This window comes from Callospermophilus lateralis, chromosome 19 (genome assembly GCF_048772815.1).
Source record: "Callospermophilus lateralis isolate mCalLat2 chromosome 19, mCalLat2.hap1, whole genome shotgun sequence".
Classification (NCBI taxonomy): domain Eukaryota; kingdom Metazoa; phylum Chordata; class Mammalia; order Rodentia; family Sciuridae; genus Callospermophilus; species Callospermophilus lateralis.
This window is the reverse complement of record NC_135323.1, coordinates 23022778-23046674: the sequence shown is the minus strand read 5'-3', so window position 1 is coordinate 23046674 and position 23897 is coordinate 23022778. Positions and strand designations below refer to the sequence as shown.

Sequence of the window (23897 nt, the reverse complement as noted above, 5' to 3'; positions counted from 1 at the left end):
TTCTGTCAGAAAAATTACTATCAGAACTCAGAATGCCATTCTGTACCAAGGGCATCTCAGCAAGGAGACACCCTGAGAAAACTCTACTACCCAAGTGAACATCTTTCCCCAGGGCTTCTTTCTCCTGCAGCAACTGCCTGGGACACAACCGCCCAGGAGATTCAGGGCTTCCAGCAGTAAGCCCCCACCAGGGTTTAGCTAGCTCCTCAAGAACACACCAAAAGTACATTCAGTAGAGCAAAAAAAGGAAAAAATCCTGGTATTTCCTGCTTCTGACATTACTATTTGTAACAATTAATTTTATGTGTCAAATTGGGTGGGCCATAGTGCCCAATGCTGAGTCAAACATTATTCTGGATGTTTCTGCAAAGATGTTTTTTAAATAGGATTAAAACTGGTGGATTTTGAGTAAAGCAAATTATACTCCATAAAGTGGAGAGACCTGTTCTAATCAGGTGAAGATGGACCTCCCTGAGCAAGAATTCTGCCAGCAGACTGCCTTGGGACTTTTGCCTATCCCCTTCCCAGGTCCCCAACCTGCCAGCCAAGCCCATCACATTCGGGGCTCGCCAAACTCCCACAGTTGCAGGAGTAAATTTCTTACAATAAACAAGTCAATCTCTTTCTCAATCTATTCTTTGAAACACACTCTTCTGTTTCTCCAGAGAACCCTGAATATATTATCCAGAAAAAAACAAGATGCTACCTTTAAACATACTGTGTATGTGATTTGAGGATCAACAATCACTATTAACTAAAGTAACAAAAAGGCTAAGAAAAGGTAGTCAAATTCCAGTTGAGACTTATTGTTCTTTACCAACACTATCATTTAATTTCCCAAAAGTCTGGTAAGAGACCCTGTTTTAACCAAATAACAGAAAGCAATCTATCCCCACCCCTCCATTAAAAATTATTCAGATTAAAAGTCAAGGCGAAAAATTACAATACTTATGAGCATCTCTGCAAATGTAAATGAAAAAGCCTACCCATAAACAAACATGTACAGGTCTATTCTCCCTAGTTCATAAAGAACAAGGCAAAACTTTATTGACTGCTTTGTGTGAACTATTATTGATGTGGAATCATTTTGTTAACACCACAGGAGGAAATCAGAGCAACCTCTGTTGGAATCTTTTTACTGTCAAATGTGGAAAGAAATGGAATAGAGGCGATAAGACACGTGGTGGGGAGCACGGGAGCACACTCAGCTCATCACTCACAGTCACTGCTTGATGAAGCCACCTCTTCGCAACCCCAGCTCTGCAGAGCGGTGCTCGGGTGGGCTCCGGCTCCGACTCACAGAATTCACCCTGTGTTTACAAGTCCTCCAGGTGATTCTGATCACAATAGATTTTGAGACCAAGAATCTCTAGTAGATTCAAATATCTTTTAAATATAATTTAAAAAAGAATTGAATCAGAAAATTCTAGAAACTAAGTGGCAGATTTTTTGCTGTATTACTATAGATTACGTGAAAAAAACTTTCGATATGATCCCTCCTTTTTTATAAGGCATTCAACCACAAAAGCTTTTCCAGTACTGTCTGATATTACTTAAGAACTTTCCTATGACCTAAAATTCCCAGGCCATTCATAAGGCTGTGCCCACCACACAGAGCAATGGCAAAGCATCTCAGGAAGGATGATATGTTCCCAAGCAAAACTTACAGATCGAGCTGCTAGCCTTTAGGTTGAATTTTCAGTTTTCCATCAAGTGGAATATAAAATTTAAAATTTTTAAAGGTTAAGATACATAGAATATTTCTACAATGTTTTTGCTTCCCTACGGGAAGATTCCAGCAGAGCAAAACACCCCAAAGAGGTGATCCCCCCACCACACTGCTTCAGGCTCCAAGTGGTGCTGCTGTCCCTCTGCAGAATACCTCTGAACTGCTTCATCATGTCCAGGTGGTTTTCCACAGCTCCCTCCAAGATCATTTCAGGCTGGTCCATCTTCCACCGCCACTCGGTGCCCACAGGGTTGGTGTGGTGCCTAGGAACAAGATCAAAGGTTCCTGTAAGGGCTGGGGATGTGGCTCAAGTAGTGGTGCGCTCGCCTGGCATGCATGAGGCCCAGGTTCAATCCTCAGCACCACATACAAACAAGATATTGTGTCTGCCGAAAAACTAAAAAATAAATATTAAAAAATTCTCTCTCTCTCTCTCTCTTAAAAAAAAAAAAAAAAAGGTTCCTGTGACAATGTCTTGGCCAGGCATCTACTGAGATAGTCCCCAAACCAGGGATGGCTTCCTCCTAAGAGCCCATCTGTTCATGGCAGCACCTCCCAGTCATGACACCTGGCAGCAGGGTGGACAGAGAAGCCATTCCCATCTCTGCCCAGCTCCCGCTGCTGAGTCAACTGCAGGTATAAATAAAACTGCTTTGAACCACGCTAACCGTGCCCAGCACAAACACAGGTAACCTGCCACCACCATATTCTCATATTTAAGTCGACCTTCATAAAATGAGTGCAGGAAGCTGGACACATGCTTGAAAATCACAGAGAGGGCCTGAGACAGTGCTTCTGGGTGCAGGCCTGGGAAAGGAACCCAGACTCCTACTGTAACTGTCTCCTGGGCTCCCTATGGAGCAAAAGTGGGTAGAGATGGACTTCCTACGAGATCAGGAGAGTTCTGCACCACTCTGATCAGTGAGAGAAAACCACAGTGACAGGCCCAGTCCCACACTTTGGACAATCAACAGAATAAACAGGTCACATCCCACATCAGTTTGCTCAGATGAGAACCACGTACTTCTACAGTTCTTCTTTTCTCACATTTGTGTGTAAAGCCAGCTCTGCTCACCAAGGATCTGTTCTCTTACGTTACTCTGTCTCATCAAGCAAGTCTGGGAGTGTCTGGCCAAATCACCAATCTCCTTGAGGCCATGCTGTGTGTCCATTCCATTTCCCAGAGTGTGGTCTGAAAGATGCTCACCAAAGCGGAGGGATGCTGAAGTTCTGGGAACAGCTGCCTTCATATTATCCTCCTGGAGAATTACTAAACACCAAACTTGGTCAAGGTGCTGGCTGTTCTGCACCCACTCTGTGCACGATGTAGGAAGAGAACTGGCACACTGGGTGCCAACTAGACAGGCCCATCAGCTCAACACCGAGACCACCACCCATATCCAGCCCCTCTCAGCACACACACTGCCACTGCAGGGAAAGAAAACTGCAAACCAACATCTCCACAAACAGTGACAGAAATCCACCACCCTCTGGCCATCAGAATCCAGCCACATATAAAAATCAAAACACACTAAAACCACAGTGCTTATGCAAGAACACAAGGCTGGTTCAACATTTAAAACCCAATCACCATATCTCACCATATTAACAGAATTAAAAGAGAAAGAACATGCATCTCAAGGTAGGGAAGTGTTTAAACAAACCTCAATACCCCTTCCTGACCCAAAACCCTAAGCAATCTAGGAATAAAGGGGGATTTCCCACACAGGGGATCAACCAAAAATCTACAGCTAACATCAGACTTAATGTAAAAGTTTATTCATTAGATCAGAGAATAGCAGAGTGTCCTCTCTCACCACTCCTACTCAGCATGTAGGTCTGGTCAGTGAAACTGGGCAAGAAAAAAGGGAGAAATAGAATGTCTCTCTTCACAGATGACTGTCTACACAGAAAATTTTTTTTTTAAATCTATTAAAAAAAAGAGAGAATTTAAAAGGGAGCCTAAAATACACAAAATCAATTATAGTTATATATCAACAACAAAAAACTATAATTTGAAACTAAAAGAACAATTTAAAATAGCAGTAAAATTTATAAGTAAGTATGAATCCAAAAGAATGTCTGTGGCTTATATGCTGGAAACTGTGGATCGCCAAAGCCCCAGATGAAGGCAGAGACTCGCCACACTCGAGGGAGACCCGATGCTGGGCAGACGCGCAGACCTGCGGAGCCCACTGGGAGTCTGAGGAGCCATAACAAGTAAGGTGATCTAAGAGTCCCTATTAAGCCAGAATGGCTACAAGAGTCGTGGAAATGGAAAAGCAAGATGGGATTCACAGTGTGCAATGTCAAGACAACTTCTGAATCTGCAGTGTTCTCCACAGCGTGGCGTTGGCCAAAGGAGAGACACAGACCCACAGAGCAGAGTGAGAAAGCCAGATGCAGATTTACTGCCACGAGGCTTCGACAAGATGCAAAGGAAATTCCACGGAAAAAGGATAGTCTATGCGATAAACTGTGGTGAAACAACTGGATACTCACAGGCAAAACAACAATAAAACAATACTCCCATCTATTTCTTGTACATTAACAGTAATAAACAATAAAGTGATAACATGTCCCTTCTGGTATCGGCCAAGGAGGAATAGAGCACACCCACAAGACCCATGATGCCAGGCTAATCATGACAAACACCAGACACAAAAGGAGGGACCTTCTCCAAAAGACCTCACAGGTTTTTCTCAAAAGTGTCAAGAACAATTCTGAGCCACCCAGATACTCAAGAGGCTGCTGCAGTTGTGGTCCCTGGAGGTTTGGCTACTGCTAGAAATGGTGGAAGAATCTGGCATCAAGCATATTGTGCTGATTCTACAGGAATACAGGATGCTGGAGTTGGGGGGTCATGGAAGCTACCAGTGAGATTTCAAAGGAAGGTCTGGGAAGCCAGGCAAAGTGCAGCAGGATCAGTCTCTGTGGGCTGCCCCTGACAGGGTGATGCATGGAGATGTGAGGACAAAGTTAAAGTTGCAGTGGAGACCCTCAAGATTAAGAGATGCCAGTACCATGAATGCTGTTGAGGAAAGCTGCAGAAATTGAGCCAAGACAGAGGCCATGTGGGTTGCAACCAGCAATGCCATAGGGGCAGACCTACACGGCTCTTTGGGGAGAACATCGTATGTAATTCCAAGTGTTCCAGATATTGGACATAGAACTACAGGACTTGTTTGCTCAGTTGGATTTTAGTCTTACTTTGGTCCCATTCCTTCTTCCTATGCCCCTATCTCTTCACATGAAAACATTTCTTTATGCCTTTATATACGGGATATATGCAACTAGATTTGATTTTTACAGGGGCTCATGCTGAGAGTTTGCCTTAAGTTTCAGAGGAGACTTCAGATTTGGACTTTTGGTCAATCCTGGAACTGTTGAGACTATGGGGACTCTTGGAAATGAACTAAATATATTTTGCATTGTGAGATGAGTATGAGTTTTTGGAGGCCAGTGGGTAGAATGTTATGCTAGGTATTAGGTGTCTCCCAAAGGCTCAGTGCAAGAAAGTTCTGAGACAAATGATTGAGTTATAAGAAATTTAATCTAATCAGAGCATTAATCCCCTGATAGGGATTAATTTGGTTGTAACTGTTAGGCAACTTGGGTGCAGCTGGGGGAGTTGGATGCCTGGGGATGTGCCTTTGGGATGTATATTTTGTCCTTACTGAGCTGAGAGCTCTCTCTTTCTCTACTTCCTGGTATCATGTCCCAACCTGCTTTCTTCCACCACACACTTGGGACTCCTTTAGGGCTCAGAGCAATGAAGCTGGCTGCCTATGGACTGAGACTTCTGAAACCATAAGCAACAAATAAAGTTTTCCTACTCCCCCAAAAAAAAAAAAAAAAAAGTGTCAAGAACAACCAGGAGAGACGAAAGACACTGGGCAACCACACAAAGTGGGGCCCTGCATGCAGCCCAGAAGAGAAGGGCAGTGTTGGGAGCCTGGTGACATCTCAGGGGCCTCCAGATGAGCTGATGGGACGTATCAGCATTCCTTCTGGTACCTTCTGGACCTGGATAACTGTTCTGGGGCAATGTTAGATGCTAATGGGAGCAGAAGATGGGAAAGGTGTACAGGAAACCGCTGTGCTAGCTATTCAACCTGACATGGGAGACTTTTCTTTCTATGTAAGGAAACAGACACTAGTACTAAATGTAGCTCTGTGGTAGGACACTTGCCTAGCATGTGTGAGACCCTGGGTTCCCAGCCACAGCACCACTAAACAAAAACAAAAAACAATGTTGCAAACATTACGAAGAAAAGTTTTTGCATTCACATACTGAAGTATAAATTGACAGAATCTATGTCCAAATATTTTAATCAAAAAAGGCAAACACTGGGGCTCAATCTGTAGCTCAGTGGTAGAGCACTTGCCAGGCATGTGTGAGGCACTGGGTTCAATTCTCAGCACCACATATAAATAAATAAATAAAGGTCCATCAACAACTAAAAAAAGACGACTTTAAAAAAATGCAAACACATGGGCTGGGGTTGTGGCTCAGTGGCAGAGCGTTTGCCTAGCACATGTGTGGTCTGAAAGATGCTCACCAAAGCAGAGGGATGCTGAAGTTCTGGGAACAGCTGCCTTCATATTATCCTTCTGGAGAATTACTAAACACCAAACCTGGTCAAGGTGCTGGCTGTTCTGCACCCACTCTGTGCACAGCACGTTGTAGGAAGAGAACTGGCACACTCGGTGCCAACTGGGTTCGATCCTCAGCACCATATAAAAAAAAAAAAAAAAGGGTATTGTGTCCATCTACAACTAAAAGAAAAGTTTTTAAATGCAAATTGATCAGAATGGATTACACAGCCAGCTACAATGGCAATTCAAAACTGTATTTGCATAAATAACCCTGTTTTGGTCCCGGTTTTCTGATGTTCCTCCTCAGTGCTGAGCTCAGCATCTCGGTCTGTTCTTCAGGACTTTCCCCCAACAGTTATGATCACATTGCCCTGCAAACCTTATTTCTCATACTATTCCTCTCTGGATTAGAACAGGTTAGGTGTCCCTTATTTGAAAATATGAAATTCAAAACATTCCAAAATCCAAAACTGTGAGCATCATTGTGACCTCAACAAGTGCGATTTCTTTCACTGCTGAGGATTGAACCCAGGTCCTTATGCACGGAAAACAAGCTCTTTATCACTGAGGTGCATCCCCACCGTCAAGTGGAGACTTTCAAAACACAGCCTTGGTTTACAAAGTTATTACAAGTACTGCATAAGGGTACACTCAGTCTGTGTGTGTAAGGTGCATGTGAAACACAGATGAATTCTGTGTTTAGACTTGGGAACCATCCCCAAGATATCACATTGTGTGTACAAAAATTTTCTAAAATCCAAAGAAACCCAAAACCTGAATAACTTTGACTGCAAACATTGCAGGGGAGGCTGAACCCATATCAAGGTTACATTAGCTTCCTAAAATTAGTTCAGAAGGGCTCCCTCTTTCTGCACTCACTGGAGAGCTACTTTCCTTTGAATGTTAGCTGGAACTTATTATAAAACCATGTAGACCTGGTCGGGCGTGGTGGCACACACCTGTAATCCCAGCCACTCGGGAGGCTGAGACTGGAGGATCACAAGTTCAAAGCCAGCCTCAGCAAACGCAAGGTGCTAATAAGCAACTCAGAGAGACCCTGTCTCTAAATAAAATACAAAATAGGGCTGGGTATGTGGCTCAGCAGTTGAGTGCCCGAGTTCATCCCCACCCCCAACACACCAAATAAATAAATAAATAAATAAATAAATATGCAGGCCTGGTTTCTTTCAGGTGAGATTTGTAAATACTGACTTTATTACTGTGATAATCACTGGACTACTCAGTCTGACTCTCTTCTTGAATCACTTTGACAATCAAAACTGACTAAAGATTTGCCTGCTTTCCCAAAATTTCCCAATATTCATAACAGTCCTTTCTAACTTTGGTCTTTGTAGCATCAATACTCACCTCCCCTCCTCTGCCATTTCAATTTTAAAAACCTGATTTTTAAGTAAAGCGCCCACCATTCTCGGTTGCACTTGGCTGCCTTTCCACATCAGCTGCTGGGCCTGGGCCTGTGGATTGGGCTTGTTACTTGGTTGTCACCAAGCCTCCACAAGAACAGAGAGCTCATCACTAAGCTGTGAAGGAAGGTAACTTAAGTTCACTCACCTTGAAGCAAACTACAAACTACACTCAGGCAACCTGCTTGGGAAGGGCCTGTGTTGTCTGCATACTGTGGCAGCACAGGGTTCAGTAAGGCTGAAGCATTGCTCCACAGCAGACTACACTCTCAGCAAGGGGAAAAACCATCAGACAGATGTCAGAAAAAACTTAGTTCAAGTAAGAATTTTTATCAAAATTATAGCACTACTTTGAAGCAAAAGTACATTGTGATCCTACTAAATATAAAGAATAGGGAAACATTTGTGGACGGAATGAATGCACCTTATTAACCACCTTAGAAACAAAAAACCAACTGCACATCTTTCGCTGCTCCTGCTTTTTTTTTTTTTTTTTGGTGGTGCTGGGAATTGAACCCAGGCCTTGTGCATGCAAGGCAGGCACCTACCAACTGAACTGTGTCCCCAGCTCCTCCTGCTTTCTGAACAGTGATTTAGTTTAGAGGGTTAAAAGTCCCACTCTCAGTAGATCTTGAGGCACTTTGATATGAGAAGATCGATATTAAGAATGGGCAAGAAAAGCCGACTGGGAGGCCCAGAGGGTGCTCGTGCACATACTGACGAGGGCACACGCCACAGTGTCTGTGCACAGCACCAGCGCCTCTGAGCGCCTGGGCGCAGCAGCACAGAGCTGGAAAGGAGATTCCTTCTCACCGTGTAACTTCTTGTCTGCTTTGAATTTTTTATCAAATGCATGGTGACCTTTCAAAATACATTTTAAAACTGGTTCTACTCCCACTGAAGACAAACGTCACTCACTTGAACAGTGTCACTGAGAGACTCACACCACAGAACCCCCACCTGGACACAGCACGTGGCTTTCCGAGTATTTGAAGAGTTTTGCATCCATCACCAGATCACCCTCAAACTCTTCATCCCTAGGCAGCCCCCACCCGGCCTGCGCCCAGGCAACTGCGGGACCCCATCCTGTGCCCGCAGACCCGCCCGCCTGCCCATTTTGGACTCCAGCACCTGAGCCTGCACCTGAACACACAGCGCACATCACTGCTCAGTTTCCTTTTGCTGCCAACAGTATCCCTTCATATGATTGTTCCACCTTTAATTTATCCATTCCTCAGTTAATGGACACTTGGGCTATTTCTTTTAGATAGTATGAATTTCTTTTCATGTTCTCCCAGCGCAGTTTATACCACTTTTGAAAAATTATTCAAATCCTTTGCCCATTTTTTTTAAATGGGTTATTTGCTTAAGACAAATACAGCTCTTAATTTGAAATTTCAAAGAATAAAATTTTCACTTAAACAAAAATAAGATAAAATACAATGGAGAATTTGGGGTATGTTTGTGTTTCAAGAAATAAATCCCTCTGAATAATATTTTACCTATCCATGGCCACTTCACATATTATCAGAATAAAATTAGAAATTCATTTTTAAAAACTCACATCTGTGTACATTCCTATAGTTTAAAAACACTTTCACATATGCAATCTCCCTTAAAGTAATTAAGATTTGTAGCAAACCTATAATAAAGGTAGTGTTGTTTTATTGTACAGTTAGGGAACTGAGGCTCTGAGGCTATTTTAAGAATGGGCTAAAAGAAAAACAAAACAGTTATATAAGCATTTAAATCAACTTTTACTGAGCCTTTTCTCATATTTTTGTTAGTTTTTTTTAATTGAAAAAAAGTCTTTTTTGCAGGAAGTGGAGTATTTGCTGGGATTTAAGCCAGTGGCGCTCTACCATTGAGCTACACACCCAGCCCTTTTTAATTTTTACTTTGAAGATACTGTCTTGCTGAGAGCCTCACTAAGTTGCTGGGGCTGGCCTCAAACATGCAATTCTCCTGCCTCAGCTCCCACGTCACTAAGGTTACAAGTGTGCACCTACACCAGGCTATATTCTTCATTGAAACAGGGTGAATTCTAATTTGAAAAGTTAATATATTAGCATTTCTTTACCAGAAGTCATCATAAATAAAATATCTCTATTTACTCAAATCTTTCTAAAATATCACTGATACATAACACTGTTAAACATATTGTGTGCTTTTCAAACATCTGAGTAAATTTATTGTTCAGGAAACCAAAGGACTGCATTATTTACTAGCTATAAACAGGCAACAAAGGTAGGAGGTATAATCCTTGTGCTCTTTCTTTTTTTGAATTCTTTTTTTTTAATATGTTTTAGTTGTTGATGTATGTATGTATGTATTTATTTACTTGAGGTGCTGAGGATCAAACCCAGTGCCTCACACTTGGTAGGCAAGTGCTCTGCCATTGAGCCACAACCCCAGCCCTCTTTTTTTGAATTCTGACCTAAAAAAACACTATGTCAACAATCTTAAAGAGATCAGGAATTACATTTACTGTAAAATGTGAAACAGTGAGAACTAGAGCACAAAGCATTTGATCATTTCTCTCACCATCTAAGAATAATACAATCCAAATATTATAGCCCAGTGATCCAGAGCCAGCAGGCTTTTGTCTTGAAAGTCCCCTCCCCACATTTATAAGCACACACTCTGCCCCTAAGGGAAACATGTCGTATCTCTATTTATTTCAGTGCTGCACTGTCCCAGGTGTGGACCACTGTGCCCAGGATGGTCTCAGGTGCAGCCCAGCGGGCATCATGCAGGCCATTCCCTGCTGTGGGGAGCTAACCTGTGTGTTACAGGTGTTTAGCAGCACTCCTGGCCGCCATCCACTGATGTCAAGAGCACTCTCATCAGTTTCAACAATCAAAATGTCTCAGGCATTGTTATATGTCCCAAGTCTCCCTTTGTGATGAAATACAGCAATTCTGTCCCCAGTGGAGAAACCACCGATTTAACAGGATGCCCAACAAAACACTTTTGCTTTTCAACATCTCCCTAGACAAACAGAAAAGGAAAAACATGCAAAAGAACTTAATATGAGATGATATATTGCTGCTATATTCTTTTTCAAAGGCCTTATTTTGAAAGGCCTTATTTTACGTTTTACTTCATCTGTCAACTGAAGTATACAGATAAGCAATATGGTGGCCAACATTTGTATCAAAACAGGATTAAAGGAGGTAAATGGAACATGATTGTCTATGATAAGTGTGCGAGGAAATGCATTACACAATTCCCTCTTTCTACCTGCCTCTCCATGGGTTGTGACAGGTACATGCACAACCGGGTCCTGACCAGGTCAGAGGGTCATAGCTGAGGAAAGCAACAGATAGTCCAATGGCTGGAGAGGAAACAAGGAGAGAGATAGGACACTAAAGAGTGCTCACTGAAGCCCAGAAACTTAAAAGGTCTCACGCATCATGGGATACACGCTAAGAAAAGAACTAAGACCTAAACTGTCACCTATGCTTGACCTTTTGACTCAGCATAAACAGGAAGTGAAGACTGAAGCCCAGCTCTAAGTGGACTGTCCAACCTTGAAAAGAGTGTCCCAACAGGGTCAATCTACAAGAGGACATGGAGAGGTTGTTTTCCCCCAGGCCCTTTAGCCCCACAAGTTTAAGAAAAATCTTTGTCAAAATATTAGCTGACCATTAAGCTTAACAGACAGGCTTCAGAGACAATACATAACAAGGAAGAGACTCTTTTATATAGGAAATACTTATTTAATTTTTCATTAAACACAAGAGTTTTCCAGAGTAAGTGAATCAAGCATAGATTCTTTTGTTTAGACAACTCACTAAAAAAGAAAGAACTAAAATCCAGAGGAAGCAATAAACTAATTCTGAGGAATAGGAAGAATCTGATTTCTAGGGGCTGGGTTGTGGCTCAGCAGTAGAGCGCTCGACTAGCATGTGCAAAGTGCTGGATTAGATCCTCAGCACCACATAAGAATAAATAAATACAATAAAGATATTGTGTCCAAGTGTAACTGAAAAAATATTTTAATAAAAAGCAAGAATCCTACAACTAAAAAAAATTTTCATTAAAAAAAAAGAATCTTATTTCCAGAGTTAACACATTATACTAACCAAACTCTGCAGCTTTCAAAGCATGAAGAGAAACGAGGAACGCAGGCAGGCTCACAGAAACTCAGACCAGGCTTTCCCTGAGGACGATGGCAGGTCCACCAGAGCAGGCCTTATCCCACTACCTCCAACACACGCAGGGAGCTGGTGGAGCCCATGGGGCGAGCGGGAGAAACGGGAGAGCAACGCCTCGACAAAGGCAGGGCTTCGGTGAAAGATACACAGACAAAATGGAGGCCAGCAGAGGTGCGGAGCCAGGAAGACTAAACTTCAATAACTGAAACGGAAACTCACTAGAGGGGGTGAAAGCCATGGGTTTTATTTATGTATTTATTTATTGAATGTTAGCATTTATTTGTATTTTCATGGCCTTTTCCCTAAAGTTGAATGCAGATTTTATCTTTGGTTACACATGTTACATATTTGGTTCCAGTTAAAACAGATTGATATGGTAGTGTTACTATAGTAGTTGAGGCAAAGGAAATTTCATAAAGCACAGGGAACATCTAATATGATCTATAGAAAGCCATTTTTTAAAAGATCATTAAAATGCTCATCTTGGAGTTCAGAACTTTTAAAAAGCTTTCTTACATCTAAGGACACTAAAGGGGCTTGTCTAGCATGCACAAGGTCTGGGGATTGAACCAGGGTTGCCCTACTACTGAGCTACATCCCCAGCCCTTTTTATTTTTTTTGAAACAGGGTCTCACTAATTCTCCATCCTGCCTTTGTTCTTGTCGTCATCCTGCCTCATTGTTTTAGAGTTTCGGGATTACAGTGTATGCTGTGGTGCCTAGCACACAAAAAAAATTTGTGAAAGAGATTATATATGAATAATTTGCATTCCCTGGCTCATGATCTTTCTAAAATTTCAGTTTGAAGATAAACTTAAAACAAATTTGTCTTGGAATAAGTTTGCTATGACAAATTCTCCTTTGCAAGGTCTAATTAGAATTTGGAAAATTAATATAGCAGTTAGTAATCTAAATTTCAGTGAGAAATTGCTCGTTTTAGTCCCCATTCTAAAAGTGAGAAAAGGCAACAACAATAACAAAATTTTTGTCTTCATGATCCCCAGGTAAATGATAAAGGAGTTAATGTTTCACATCATTTTGCCTTAGTAAAACCATAAGTCCTTTTCCTAATTGAACCTATTCAGAAGATCTATTCAAAGATTGTATTTCTGAAGGCAGATTATTGGTTATCTCTAACAATCTTCATTTTCCTTTAGGTAAGGGGAAAAAAGACTCCTAACATGAAAGAAATTATTTCATGGCCATTCATTTTCTTATTCATAGATGCATAGACCTGGCCACACAAAGACCACTGCTGTTTCTGGCTATAACATAAATATTTAATTAAAGGAACACCTACTTTGAACCATTCTTCCATAAGGCATAAAGTGTACTATCCTTGGGCTACACTAATGTCATTTCCCAAAAACATCTGTTACTTATCCAAAGGTTTTTGCCAGTTTTGCAAACTCAGAAAGAAAGCCAAGGGTTTTAAATCAGGCCACATTATTCTTCAATAAGGAAGCAGGGCTGGGGCTGTGAGTCAGCAGTAGAGCGCTCACTTAGCACATGCGAGGCCCTGGGTTCAATCCTCAGCGCCACATAAAAATAAATAAAAATAAACCAGAGGTATTGTGTCCAACTACAACTAAAAACTAAATATTAAAAAAAAAGGAGGGGCTGGGGCTGGGGCTCTGTGGTAGCACACTTGCCTGGCACAGGTGAGGCACTGGGTTTGATTCTCAGCACCACATACAAATAAATAAGTAAAATAAAGATCTATCAACAATTAAAAAAAAAAAGGAAACAGTATGAAGTGATCGGCAAGCTGAACCAACCTGCACCCCTGATACGAAGCCCACTTGATCATGGTGCACATCAGATTAACATATTTTTAATACATTTTCCTAATATTTTTTCAAGGGACTTCTACTCCCTGTTCATTAGGGGTATTGGCCTGTGCTTTTCTTTCCCTGATGTGTCAAGAAATCAACCAGAATGTTCACCTAGAGATGAGCAGATTAGAAACTGCAGCATGACCATGCAGCAGACTATCTGGCAACAAAAGGGACGAGCTATCGACACTCAATGTGGACGGTGCTCAGACCATTTAACTGAGCAAAGGAAACTACACACATAAACGCAGACAATTCCGTTTTTATGCAAGAAAAATAATATATATTGTCAGGAAGTAAATCAGTTTGACTGGGGCTCAGGTAAGGTGAGAGAAGCTGCTTTAGGGTGAAGAACACGTTCCATGGAACATGGCTGCAGTTCCACAGGCGCACACTGACCAAAACTCGCCAAACTAGGTTTAAGTAAATAGGAACATTTTGTCATCTGTCAATCAGACCTCAAAAATGTTGAGTTTAAGAAAATCGATCCAAACACTCGTTTATGAACAACATGCCTGAAATATAAGGTTGAAGTTATACAAAGGAAGCAAAAAGAAAGACCTAGCAAGTACCAAAAACCAAAAGAACTCCCATGTAGTTAATCAGACACACAGGTTTTAGACTTTTCATGTACAGTTATAGTTTTAAAAATCAACCACATAACGAGGCACACAGCACCTCAATAAATTTCAAGTAATTCTGTATTACAGAGAACACGTTCCGCAACAATGAAACAATTGGGAGTACAGTGAATAACAAAAACATAACCTCCTAAAACCTAATTACAGGTAACACTTATTTAATAATAACTTACTTTGACCCACTGAGTTACACAGAATTCACTTGGAAATGAGTAAATATTCTAACTGAATAATAATTAACATATTACCAATAGAAATCTATGAAACGTAGGTAAAGAATTATAATTAAAGACATATAAAGCACTGAATATTGATGAGCTCATTAGTATTAATGAGTATTAGTTGATTAGTATTAAGGAAGCTGTAGTGCAGCAGATCTGTACGCTAAAACCTACTTCTGCTGACAACGAAGCAGCTGACGACCTCCACTACCCTGCTCAAGAGAAGAGCAGCCCACACACAGGCCCTCAATTCTGGGCAGGAAGGTTGCTGGGGTGGCGCGGCCCCCAGCTGCACATCCACTTACCGCCAACAGAAGACACACTTGTTTGCACACGCCAGACTCGGGGTGGCCTCCATGCAGCGGTGGCTCTCGATGCCATAGAAAGTGTGTTTGTAGCAGCCTCCTCTCCCCCGGAGCATTGACTGTAACAAGCAAAAGCCAGAGGTCACTAGAGCAAAACCATGGAGAAAGAGAAGAGAAAGAGAACACCAAGGCACAGTCCTCCCTTTAAGGGAAAGCCGCGAGTTCCGTGACCACGGTACCCCTGCTGGTCTCTGTGCGGTATAACACTCTACAGTCTGTACACTGTGATATTCGGGTCTTGCCTGGGCTCTTTAAACCCCCTGAAGTACGCCTCTGACCCATTACCTCTGAGTAATGGGTAACACCACAGGAGGGCCACTGGCACCCCCACATACAAAGCCACAGAATCGCCCCAGATAACATAAGGAGAAAGCCACACAGCACTGGGGACAGCGAGACAGCTCCTGAGCAATGGGAGCCGCACTCAGATGCCAGAGGGTCCCCCTGGGAACAAGGGAGGATGGGAAAGGGGATGCACTCAGAGATCATTTCCTGTGAACTAAAGGGACAGAATCTGAACACATTCTAAAGAGTTTACAAGGAAGCAGCATTCTCGTGGGACACAGAAGACCCCAAGAGGAGCGCTATTTAATGGGAGGGACAAAAGCATACAGCACTGAGCTGTAAGACCACACAAACCCCTCAGTGCAGGGAGTGGGCCACCTGAAAAGTCAGCTCAGGCCTGGAATCAAGAGACCAAGCTATCCAGGCATCGGCAGAAAGATGCACCCAGAAGCTCCGCACAGGACAGTCTTGATTTCAGCAAAAGTAAAAGTGGTGGAGCCCCAGGAAGGCTGTGGAAGAGAGGCCATCGCAGCCAGACTCCAAGGCCAGGGAGGAGAAGGGAAGGCACAGAGTGTCGTTGGTGTCACTCCCCGGGCAGGAGGGGACAAAGGAAGCACCCCAGACAGCCGAGGATTTGAGGCCCAGTGACTGATAATATGGACCTCAGAGGAACTGCACCAGGCGGCAGGGTGGGCACAGCCTCACATATGCAGCTGTCCTGCACTGTGGGCTCTACGGCCAAGGACGCAACCACCAAGGTGCTGGGGGACTGTGCTCAGCACCTCTGCTCCTTGTCATCATTTCCTAAGTGACACAGAATAAGAACGACTGAGATGACACCCACGCTATACTAGGTATCACAAGTAGAGGTGATTGAAGTGACCACTGCACATAAGACTTGAGTGCCCGTGGTGTCCACGAAGGGGGTGTTAGTGGAACCCACCCTGTGGACGCTGAGGGACAACATCCACAGCGTGCTAGTATGACAATGCTGTGCACAAATGGAAGACGATGGCACGAAGCCACACCAGCATGATCATTAGGTCAGGTGGGTATTCTTAGGGTTTGGATACAAGGTGTCCACAACACGTTCCTGTTAATGCAGGAGTGTTCAGAGTGGAAGGGTGGCGCTGTGGGAGCTGTAACCAGGTCGGTCACCCTGGTGTGGACAGACGGACTAGGAGGTGACTGCAGAGTCGCTGGGGGCTGCCCTGGACAGGGCCATCTTCCTGCACACCTAACCCTGCCTCTCAGCTCCCTGGCTGCTGACCCCACCATGAGTTGAACTGTTGTCCCCCACCATGTCTTTCTGCCATGTGCCACCTCACCTTGGGCCTAGAGCAATGGAGTTGGCCCTCTATGGACTAAGTCTCTGAAACCATGAGCCAAAACAAACTTTTTATCCTCTAAGTTGTTCTTGTCAGGTATTCGGTCACAGCAAGAAAAGCGGACTAACGCAAGCATGAAGTCTTAATTTTGTCCTTCTGATAAAAGAAGTCCCCTGTCCATCTCACTTAGCACCTGCATTGTGGGAGAAAGGAATGAAGGAAGAATATTGTTCAGAACAGCTATGTCTACATACTATCTTTTAAGTTTCTAATAAAATATAACAAAGTGAAAAAATTTATCTTGCAAACAGCATTGAAAACTCAAAGTCCACTCACACCACGGTCACAAAGTTAGCCCCACAAGCACCTTGTTGACTGAGAAGCAAGTCTGGAGAGCTGTGCATTTCATTCATTATTCATTGAGAACCTGACACACAATCGTACACCCAAGTTTCTGCCCAGCCCACCAGCATCCTGTGGTGGACTCCTGACCCAGGACACAGTCCTGTAAGGAGGCCAACTGAGGTCACAAGGGAGGGTCCTGATCTGACAGGTGCGGTGCTCGTAGAAAGAGGCAGACACAATAGGTAAGACTGACGTGACCTCCTCATTCCACATCTCCGGGGAAACACCTGGGCCTGGGGATTTCACTTTGGGGAACTTTTTAATTACAAAGTCAGGTTTTCAATATTATAAGTCTATGCAAATTATCTATGTCACTCTGATGGAGTTCGGACAATCTGTGGTTTGAGGAATGGACTTACTTCAGCTATGCTGCCAAGTTTATCAGCATAAACTTGTGTGTAGCACTCCCTCATGATTCTCCCTATGTGGGACCTGCAGTCTAACTGGTCTCCTTCCTGATGCTGGTGATCTGCTCTTCTTAATCTGCCAGTCTTGCTAGAAGTCTACCAATTTTACTCATATTTTCCAAGAACCAGTCCTTCCTTGCATAGGTTTCCTTCCATCTGGTGTGCGCACATATGCATGGTTACTTTGCCTTTTGTTTTTCTCGACTTTCTTGAGGTAAAAACTTAGATTACTGACTTGAAACCTTCCTCACTTCTTATTTGATACTGGATTTGAACCGAGGGATGTTTGATGCACACATTTTTAAAATCTACTTTGTATCTTTCCATTACTGATGCCTTGATTCCATTCTGATCAAAGAATACACTCGACATGACTTCAATTCTTCAAGTTTTTGAGGTTCTTTCCATGACTAGGACACCATCTATCTTGGTGAACCATCTCAGAGGCACTTGAAAAAAACACGCATTGGGCTGCTTTTAGGTGGCAGGCTCCAGACATGTCAGTATGATCCTTTTTCCTGTGCAGGGGTTTCCACATCCTGGCTCTTTCAGTCAGTAGAATTAGCAGTTGCTGAGAGGGGGTTTCAAAGTCCCAAACTGCGACCTTGGATTTTCTCTCTCTGTCCAACTCTTGCAGTTCTCACTGGACACACTGTGACGCTCTCCTGCAGGATGGGACACCTTTAGAGTAAACAGATACTCTCACCACCCAGTAGCCTTCCTGCATGTGGGAAGGCCACCTGCACGACGTGCCTTTCCTTGCTTCTCTCCATTCACCCACACGGTTACAGCTGGAGAGGGTGAGTGCATAGTGCCACATTCTGGGGTCAAGTGCCATCATCCACCTCCATCTCTAAGATTTCATTGGTGAGCTTGGAATACTTACATCTGAAATCAATACCCAAGTACCAGCACTTGTTCTAACATTTTATTATTTGTTTTCCTTTCTTTCCTCTGGTTCTCATTCCTGATTTCTTGATTTACTGCATTTAAGCATTTTTCAAAATCCATCTTATTGTGTGCTTGGAATCAGGGATTGAACCAGGGGTACTTAACCAGTAAGCCACATCCCCAGCCCTTTTTTCTATTTTATTTAGAGACAGGGTCTTGCTGATTAGGTTAAGGCCTCACTAAATTGCTGAGGCTGGCTTTCAACCCATGATCCTCCTGCCTCAGTCTCCTGAACCCTGGGGATTACAGGCGTGCGCCACCATACCCAGCTTACCTTGTGCTTTTGAATTTGTCTCTGTGTAGCTGGGTAGTGCTCGTTCTCAGTATCACAAACTGAGACATGACTTCTCACAGTCTACCTCTGTCAACATTAGCTCTTGAGATTTATAAATCTCCAAAGGAAAATGATTATGGGGGCTGGGGCTGTAGCTCAGTGGCAGAGCGCTAGCCTAGCATGTGTGAGGCACTGGGTTCAATCCTTAGCACCACATAAAAATAAACAAAGGAATTCTGTCCATCTACAACTACAAAAAAAAAATTTTTTTTTTAATGATCATGGTTTACACATATGTCAATCTCTGCTCTTCCCACTGCTCTTGCTTCCTCCTGGATGCTCCAAGAATCTTTCTTTTATCATTTATTCAGTTTGAAGAAACTTCTTTAGCCAATCTTTAAAGACAGGTGTGCTAGCAGAAAATTCTCTCACTTTTCCTTCATCTACTTCATCTCACTTTTCCTTTACCCTTCCTTCTTGAAGGTTTGCTTTGCCAGGTATGGAATTCATGGTTAAGAGATCTTTGCTGTCAACCCCAGAAAATCATGGTGCCACTTCCTTCCTGTCCTCAGGTTTCAGATAAGAAACCTGCTCGCACAACTGGCACCACTCTATAGGTGATATATATTCCTCTCTAGCAGTTTTCCAGAATTTATTTTTCAGCTTCCAGGTCATTAATTATAAGGTGTCTTGGTGTGGACTTCTTTCATTTTATTCCATTTGGGGTTTACTTTGCTTCTTGAATGTCTGAGTTGAAGTCTTTTATCAAATTTCGGCCATTTTTAGGCATTATTTCTTCATATACAGACAAACCATTCATAACAATAGTCCCACTAGATCATGATGAGGCCAAAAAAATGCCTGTCATCTAGCCATAGCATAGCCATCACAACACACCCGCACAGCACATCACTTGCATGCTTGTGGGGACGCAGGCACACACAGACCTACTGTGCAGCAAGTTACATGACAGCACAGCCCAATACTGACCACAAGTTTACTAAGCTACTTCATCGTTACCTTAGAGTGGGGCCCTAGTTTCAAAGGAAACTAAGCATTCACTGTAAAAGGGCACCTGTTATGCTGGTGGCTGCCTGGCACACCCCCTTCACGGCGGCTCTCCCCTGCAGAGAGCCGCACACTCGGTCTGAGGAGGTACGCTGAAATGTTTGCCGTGACGAGATCATCTGACCACGCCATTCCTCAGGACATGTGCCCACTGCTGAGCAACACACCATGACGCTTTTGTGTGTCCTTCTGCTACTCCAAGGAGTAACTGATGGATGTCCTATTCCTGCCCACAGATCCCTACGGCCCAACTCGTGCTTCTTTTGTTCCTGTTGTTCAGAGCAGGTAAATTCTATTGATTTTTCCTGATCACAGCACATTCTATTGATCTGTTAAGGTCACTGCTTCTACCCGTTATTTCTGTTTGACTACTGAACCTGCCAGCAAGTTTGTTTGCTATTATGCTTTTCAATCTTATAATTCCCTCTTCGTTCTTTAACTTTTTCTTTGCGAGTTATCTAATTTTTTTCATTTGTGTGAAGACAATTCATAATTGAGTGCTGAAACATTTTTGTGACAGCTACTCTGCAATCCCTGCCAGCCGAGTCCCTCAGCTGGTCCATCTGATGGTGCTACCAGTGGGTCATCTTTTCTCATTCAAGCTGTGATTTTCTCAGTGCTTGGTGTGACAGGTGGCTTTTCAGTTGCACCTTAGACATCTTCTCTGTTATGTTAGGACATTCTAGACCCTGTTTCTTTCTGACTTCAGCAGTGGTCACTCTGTTTCAGTGTAGCACATGGATGCTGGCCTACTTTTCGTGTACGCTGACCCTGGCAATTTAACTTTCAGAGCCTCTGCGGTGAACATTATCCTAGGCTCCCCCTGGTCCCTGCTGGTGCTGCTGAGGGTGGAAAGGATCTCCCAGGCTGACCGCTGGAACTCTCAATGAAGGAGGGGTGTCAGGCCAGCAGGCTTCTGTGGCAGAGCTCCTCAGGCTGGACCCTCCAGTAGCCCAAGTATCTCTGAGTGAAGAGGACAGCTGCAGATGCACATGGATGAAGAAGCCCTCCTGGCTGGGCCATCTGATTGGTGAGGTCCCTCTTGTGGAAGCCATCCAGCCACCACAGTATCCCCTAGTGGGAGAAGGGAACATCCAGCCCAGGAATGATGGAGAGTATGTCACAGGACAGGCCACTCTGGCGGGCATGCAGGCTGGGGGTGGGGTAGGGAGGGCCTGTGGGACACATTCTCTCCACTGCCCCTCAACCAACTTGGTATCTCTTCCCAAGGGAGAGAAATTCCGGCCTCGCAAGGAAGGAGAGCACTTGCCATAGCTGTTTGTCACTGATAATTCCTCTTTGTATCCCTGTAGATCCCCTTTGTAACAATGGGTCTGCCCGATTCTCCCATTCCAGCCAGGAAAGGAATGAGCTTTGCGAGGCCTCCATTGCTAGGTCGGGGATGCCACCTTCTTGTTGGTGGGGGATGTAAGACACCCTGCTGCTGCACTGTCCCTCCAGTCCTAGGGCCCAACGCAAAGAGCCCTCCTCTTTCCACTGTTCAGAGCTCAGTAGGGCTGCATACTGTGTTCTGCTCCGGGGCTGTCAAGCACTTAGCAGGAGGCAGCAGGGGGCACAGTGCTACAGCACCTTGCACATTAGCGGGAGGCAGCAGGGACCACGGTGCTACAGCACCCGGCGCACCAGCAGGAGGCAGCAGGGAACCCGGTGCTACAGTACCTTGCACACTAGCAGTCCCCAGACACTACACTGAAGGTGCCTCTCCATTCAAAACTCCACACGCAGGCTGCATTGAAAAGGAAAAAACCTATGAACAATATACATGCTCAGAATCAATATACATGCCTGAGGGAGGTGGAGGCAAGGATTACTCAGGGCTAGCAGGAGAGAGAGAGAGTGAGCACACCAGGGAGTAGCCTTTTATTGGGGAACAAGAAATTCAGGGGATAATTCCATCCAATGAAGGTTGAAGGGGGGGCCGCACTCCAAGGTCAGGGTCAGTGATTGGGCCTCCAGGGTCAGTGGTCAGTCACACCCCCACACGGACAGGTTCTCTCAACAGGAGAGGGCCGGGAAAGCTCCAACACAGCCAGAGCGCCTCAGACCCTAACCGGGAGTCACCCAGTCACGTATGAGAATGGCTCCCGACATATGACATCTTGTGTCAGTGCTCTGGATGCCAGCTGAGTGTCTAGTGATCCAGCTGAGACGGCACCTCTGTCCAGAGTTAGCAGTTGGCCCCATGAGTTGAAGGCTTAGCCCTGCAGGACTACCCACTTCAGATACCCCACCAAGAGACTCCTCATACTGGAAACCATGGTTGGCTGAAAGGGGTCCTCAGCAGTTTGCTTATGATATCTCTGGATATGGTTTGCATTTGGTTTATCTTATTTGTTTCCCTGAGTTTAATCTGCAAATTTAGGACTCTCACAAAATTTGAGAATTGATTGATCATTGTTTCTTTTGAAGATTTTGCTGCATTCCTCTTCCTACTGAGCTCCAGGAACACAGGCAGTAGCTGTTTTGACATTCTTCACATGTCCCAGAGGTGCTGGCCATGCTTATCCAGACCTCTTCTGGTCTTCAGAAGGGCACTGCCTTTCTTCTTATCTTTCTTCTCCTCTAGTAATAGCTGCTTTGAATTTTTGTCTGGTTCTTTCAATGTTTGGGTCATTTCAGGTATGCAGAATTTATGACTTTCTCAGTTCCATTGTTCCAATTCTTGTATGTCCAGGACTTCAGTGAGGTTTCAGTGGAAATGTGTAGTAAAACCAAAGAAGATTGCTAAGCTTTTTTGAACTCTTGAAAATAAGCGCTTTATTCTTTTGTTTGAAAGAGGTTTTTCCCAGATAATGTATAGGTTGAGGCCGGTGGTCTCCAGCTTCTATGGAAGTGCCAGGCCAAAGGAGAGGGTACCAGTCCACCGTCTGCTGACAGTGTGAGGGGCTGGTGCATGGTGCTGGCAGCTGGGAACAGTTGCCTTCTGGGAAGCAGCCCAGCAGTGCCAGAGCGTGCCTGGTGCCTGGTGAAGAGGCCACGGCAGGGCTTATGGTTCAGATCCCTCGTCTTCAGAACTTCATTTACCTTTGTTTGTCATTAGAACAACATATTCTTATATAAGAAAAAAATATATAACAATTAATATACAATCACTGACCCTGACCTTGGAGTGCGGCCCCCCCTTCAACCTTCATTGGATGGAATTATCCCCTGAATTTCTTGTTCCCCAATAAAAGGCTACTCCCTGGTGTGCTCACTCTCTCTCTCTCCTGCTAGCCCTGAGTAATCCTTGCCTCCACCTCCCTCAGGCAGGAATGGGAAGCCCCAAACCCTTGCAGACTCCCTCGCCCAAAGCCTGCTCATTTAGACTCTACCAATAAACAAGGGGCACCTACGGCAGATGCTTGCCCTCGGGCAGCGGCTGGAGGACTCCCCAAGGCAGACACCAGGCAGCTGATGGGCACAGCTTGGATCCCTCGAAGCAGCGTCCTAGAGTCAGAAGCAGTTCGCCCTGACCTCCACTCCTCCCAGCCTATCAGGCGTTTTGCAAGCATTTACTTAACTCACCTCATTATTCTTACTAAAATACACCCAGGGAGTTTCTGTTTTCCTCACTGATACAGATGAGGATTTGGTCGGGTGGAGACTGGAATGGGGAGGAGAAAATTAAGATGAAGGAATGGGCCAGCATGAGCAGCAGAAAGAATCCCCCAAGAAAAGCTACAGCACATGAGGTGTGGATGTAAGATCAGGAAAAAGACCTCAAAAGTGCGTAGAACCATACTAAACCAGATATTCCTTGGGTTCAGGGCTTCCTTCTATCATTTGTCCCCCAAGGAACTTCACTGGGCAACTGTTACATGCCAGGACTCTGAGTGTGCGACATAAAACAAAACCCTTACGCTGGGAAGAGGAAGTGAGCGAGATGGGGACAGGCAATGAACGAGGAGGAGAGCAGCTCTAAGTGCTGCAAGGTCTAAAGGCCAAGTGCTGGGACCAAGGACAAAGGGGTGGCTCCTGGTGGGTGGGGAGGCTGCTGCCTGGCCGAGGCCAGGGCAGGGCTCTCTGATGGGGTCACCCCTGGTACGCCCCAGGAGCAAGGGGAGACCACAGCACACAGGGTCTGGCAGGAACCCTACGGCTCTGAGTGATCACGCGACATGGCCTCCATCTGGCTGCTGTGCAGCAATCAGACCGCGCAGGAGCCTAGGAGTAGAGCAGAGAGACTGAGTAGAGCGAGGTGGT

General features: G+C 44.4%; 1 protein-coding gene across 3 annotated transcripts in view; it reads right to left on the bottom strand.

Moving 5' to 3' along the window:
• LOC143384769 (S-adenosyl-L-methionine-dependent tRNA 4-demethylwyosine synthase TYW1-like) overlaps nt 1-23897 on the bottom strand; it is a 121378-nt gene that overhangs the window by 68647 nt on the left and 28834 nt on the right. For all 3 annotated transcript variants that reach the window (XM_076839889.2, XM_076839887.2, XM_076839888.2), the window contains exons 10-11: nt 14914-15032; nt 1883-1992 (exon numbers count right to left, since the gene is read on the bottom strand). In XM_076839889.2, the coding sequence (XP_076696004.2) occupies nt 1883-1992; nt 14914-15032 (229 nt within the window). The remainder of the gene's footprint in view (nt 1-1882; nt 1993-14913; nt 15033-23897) is intronic.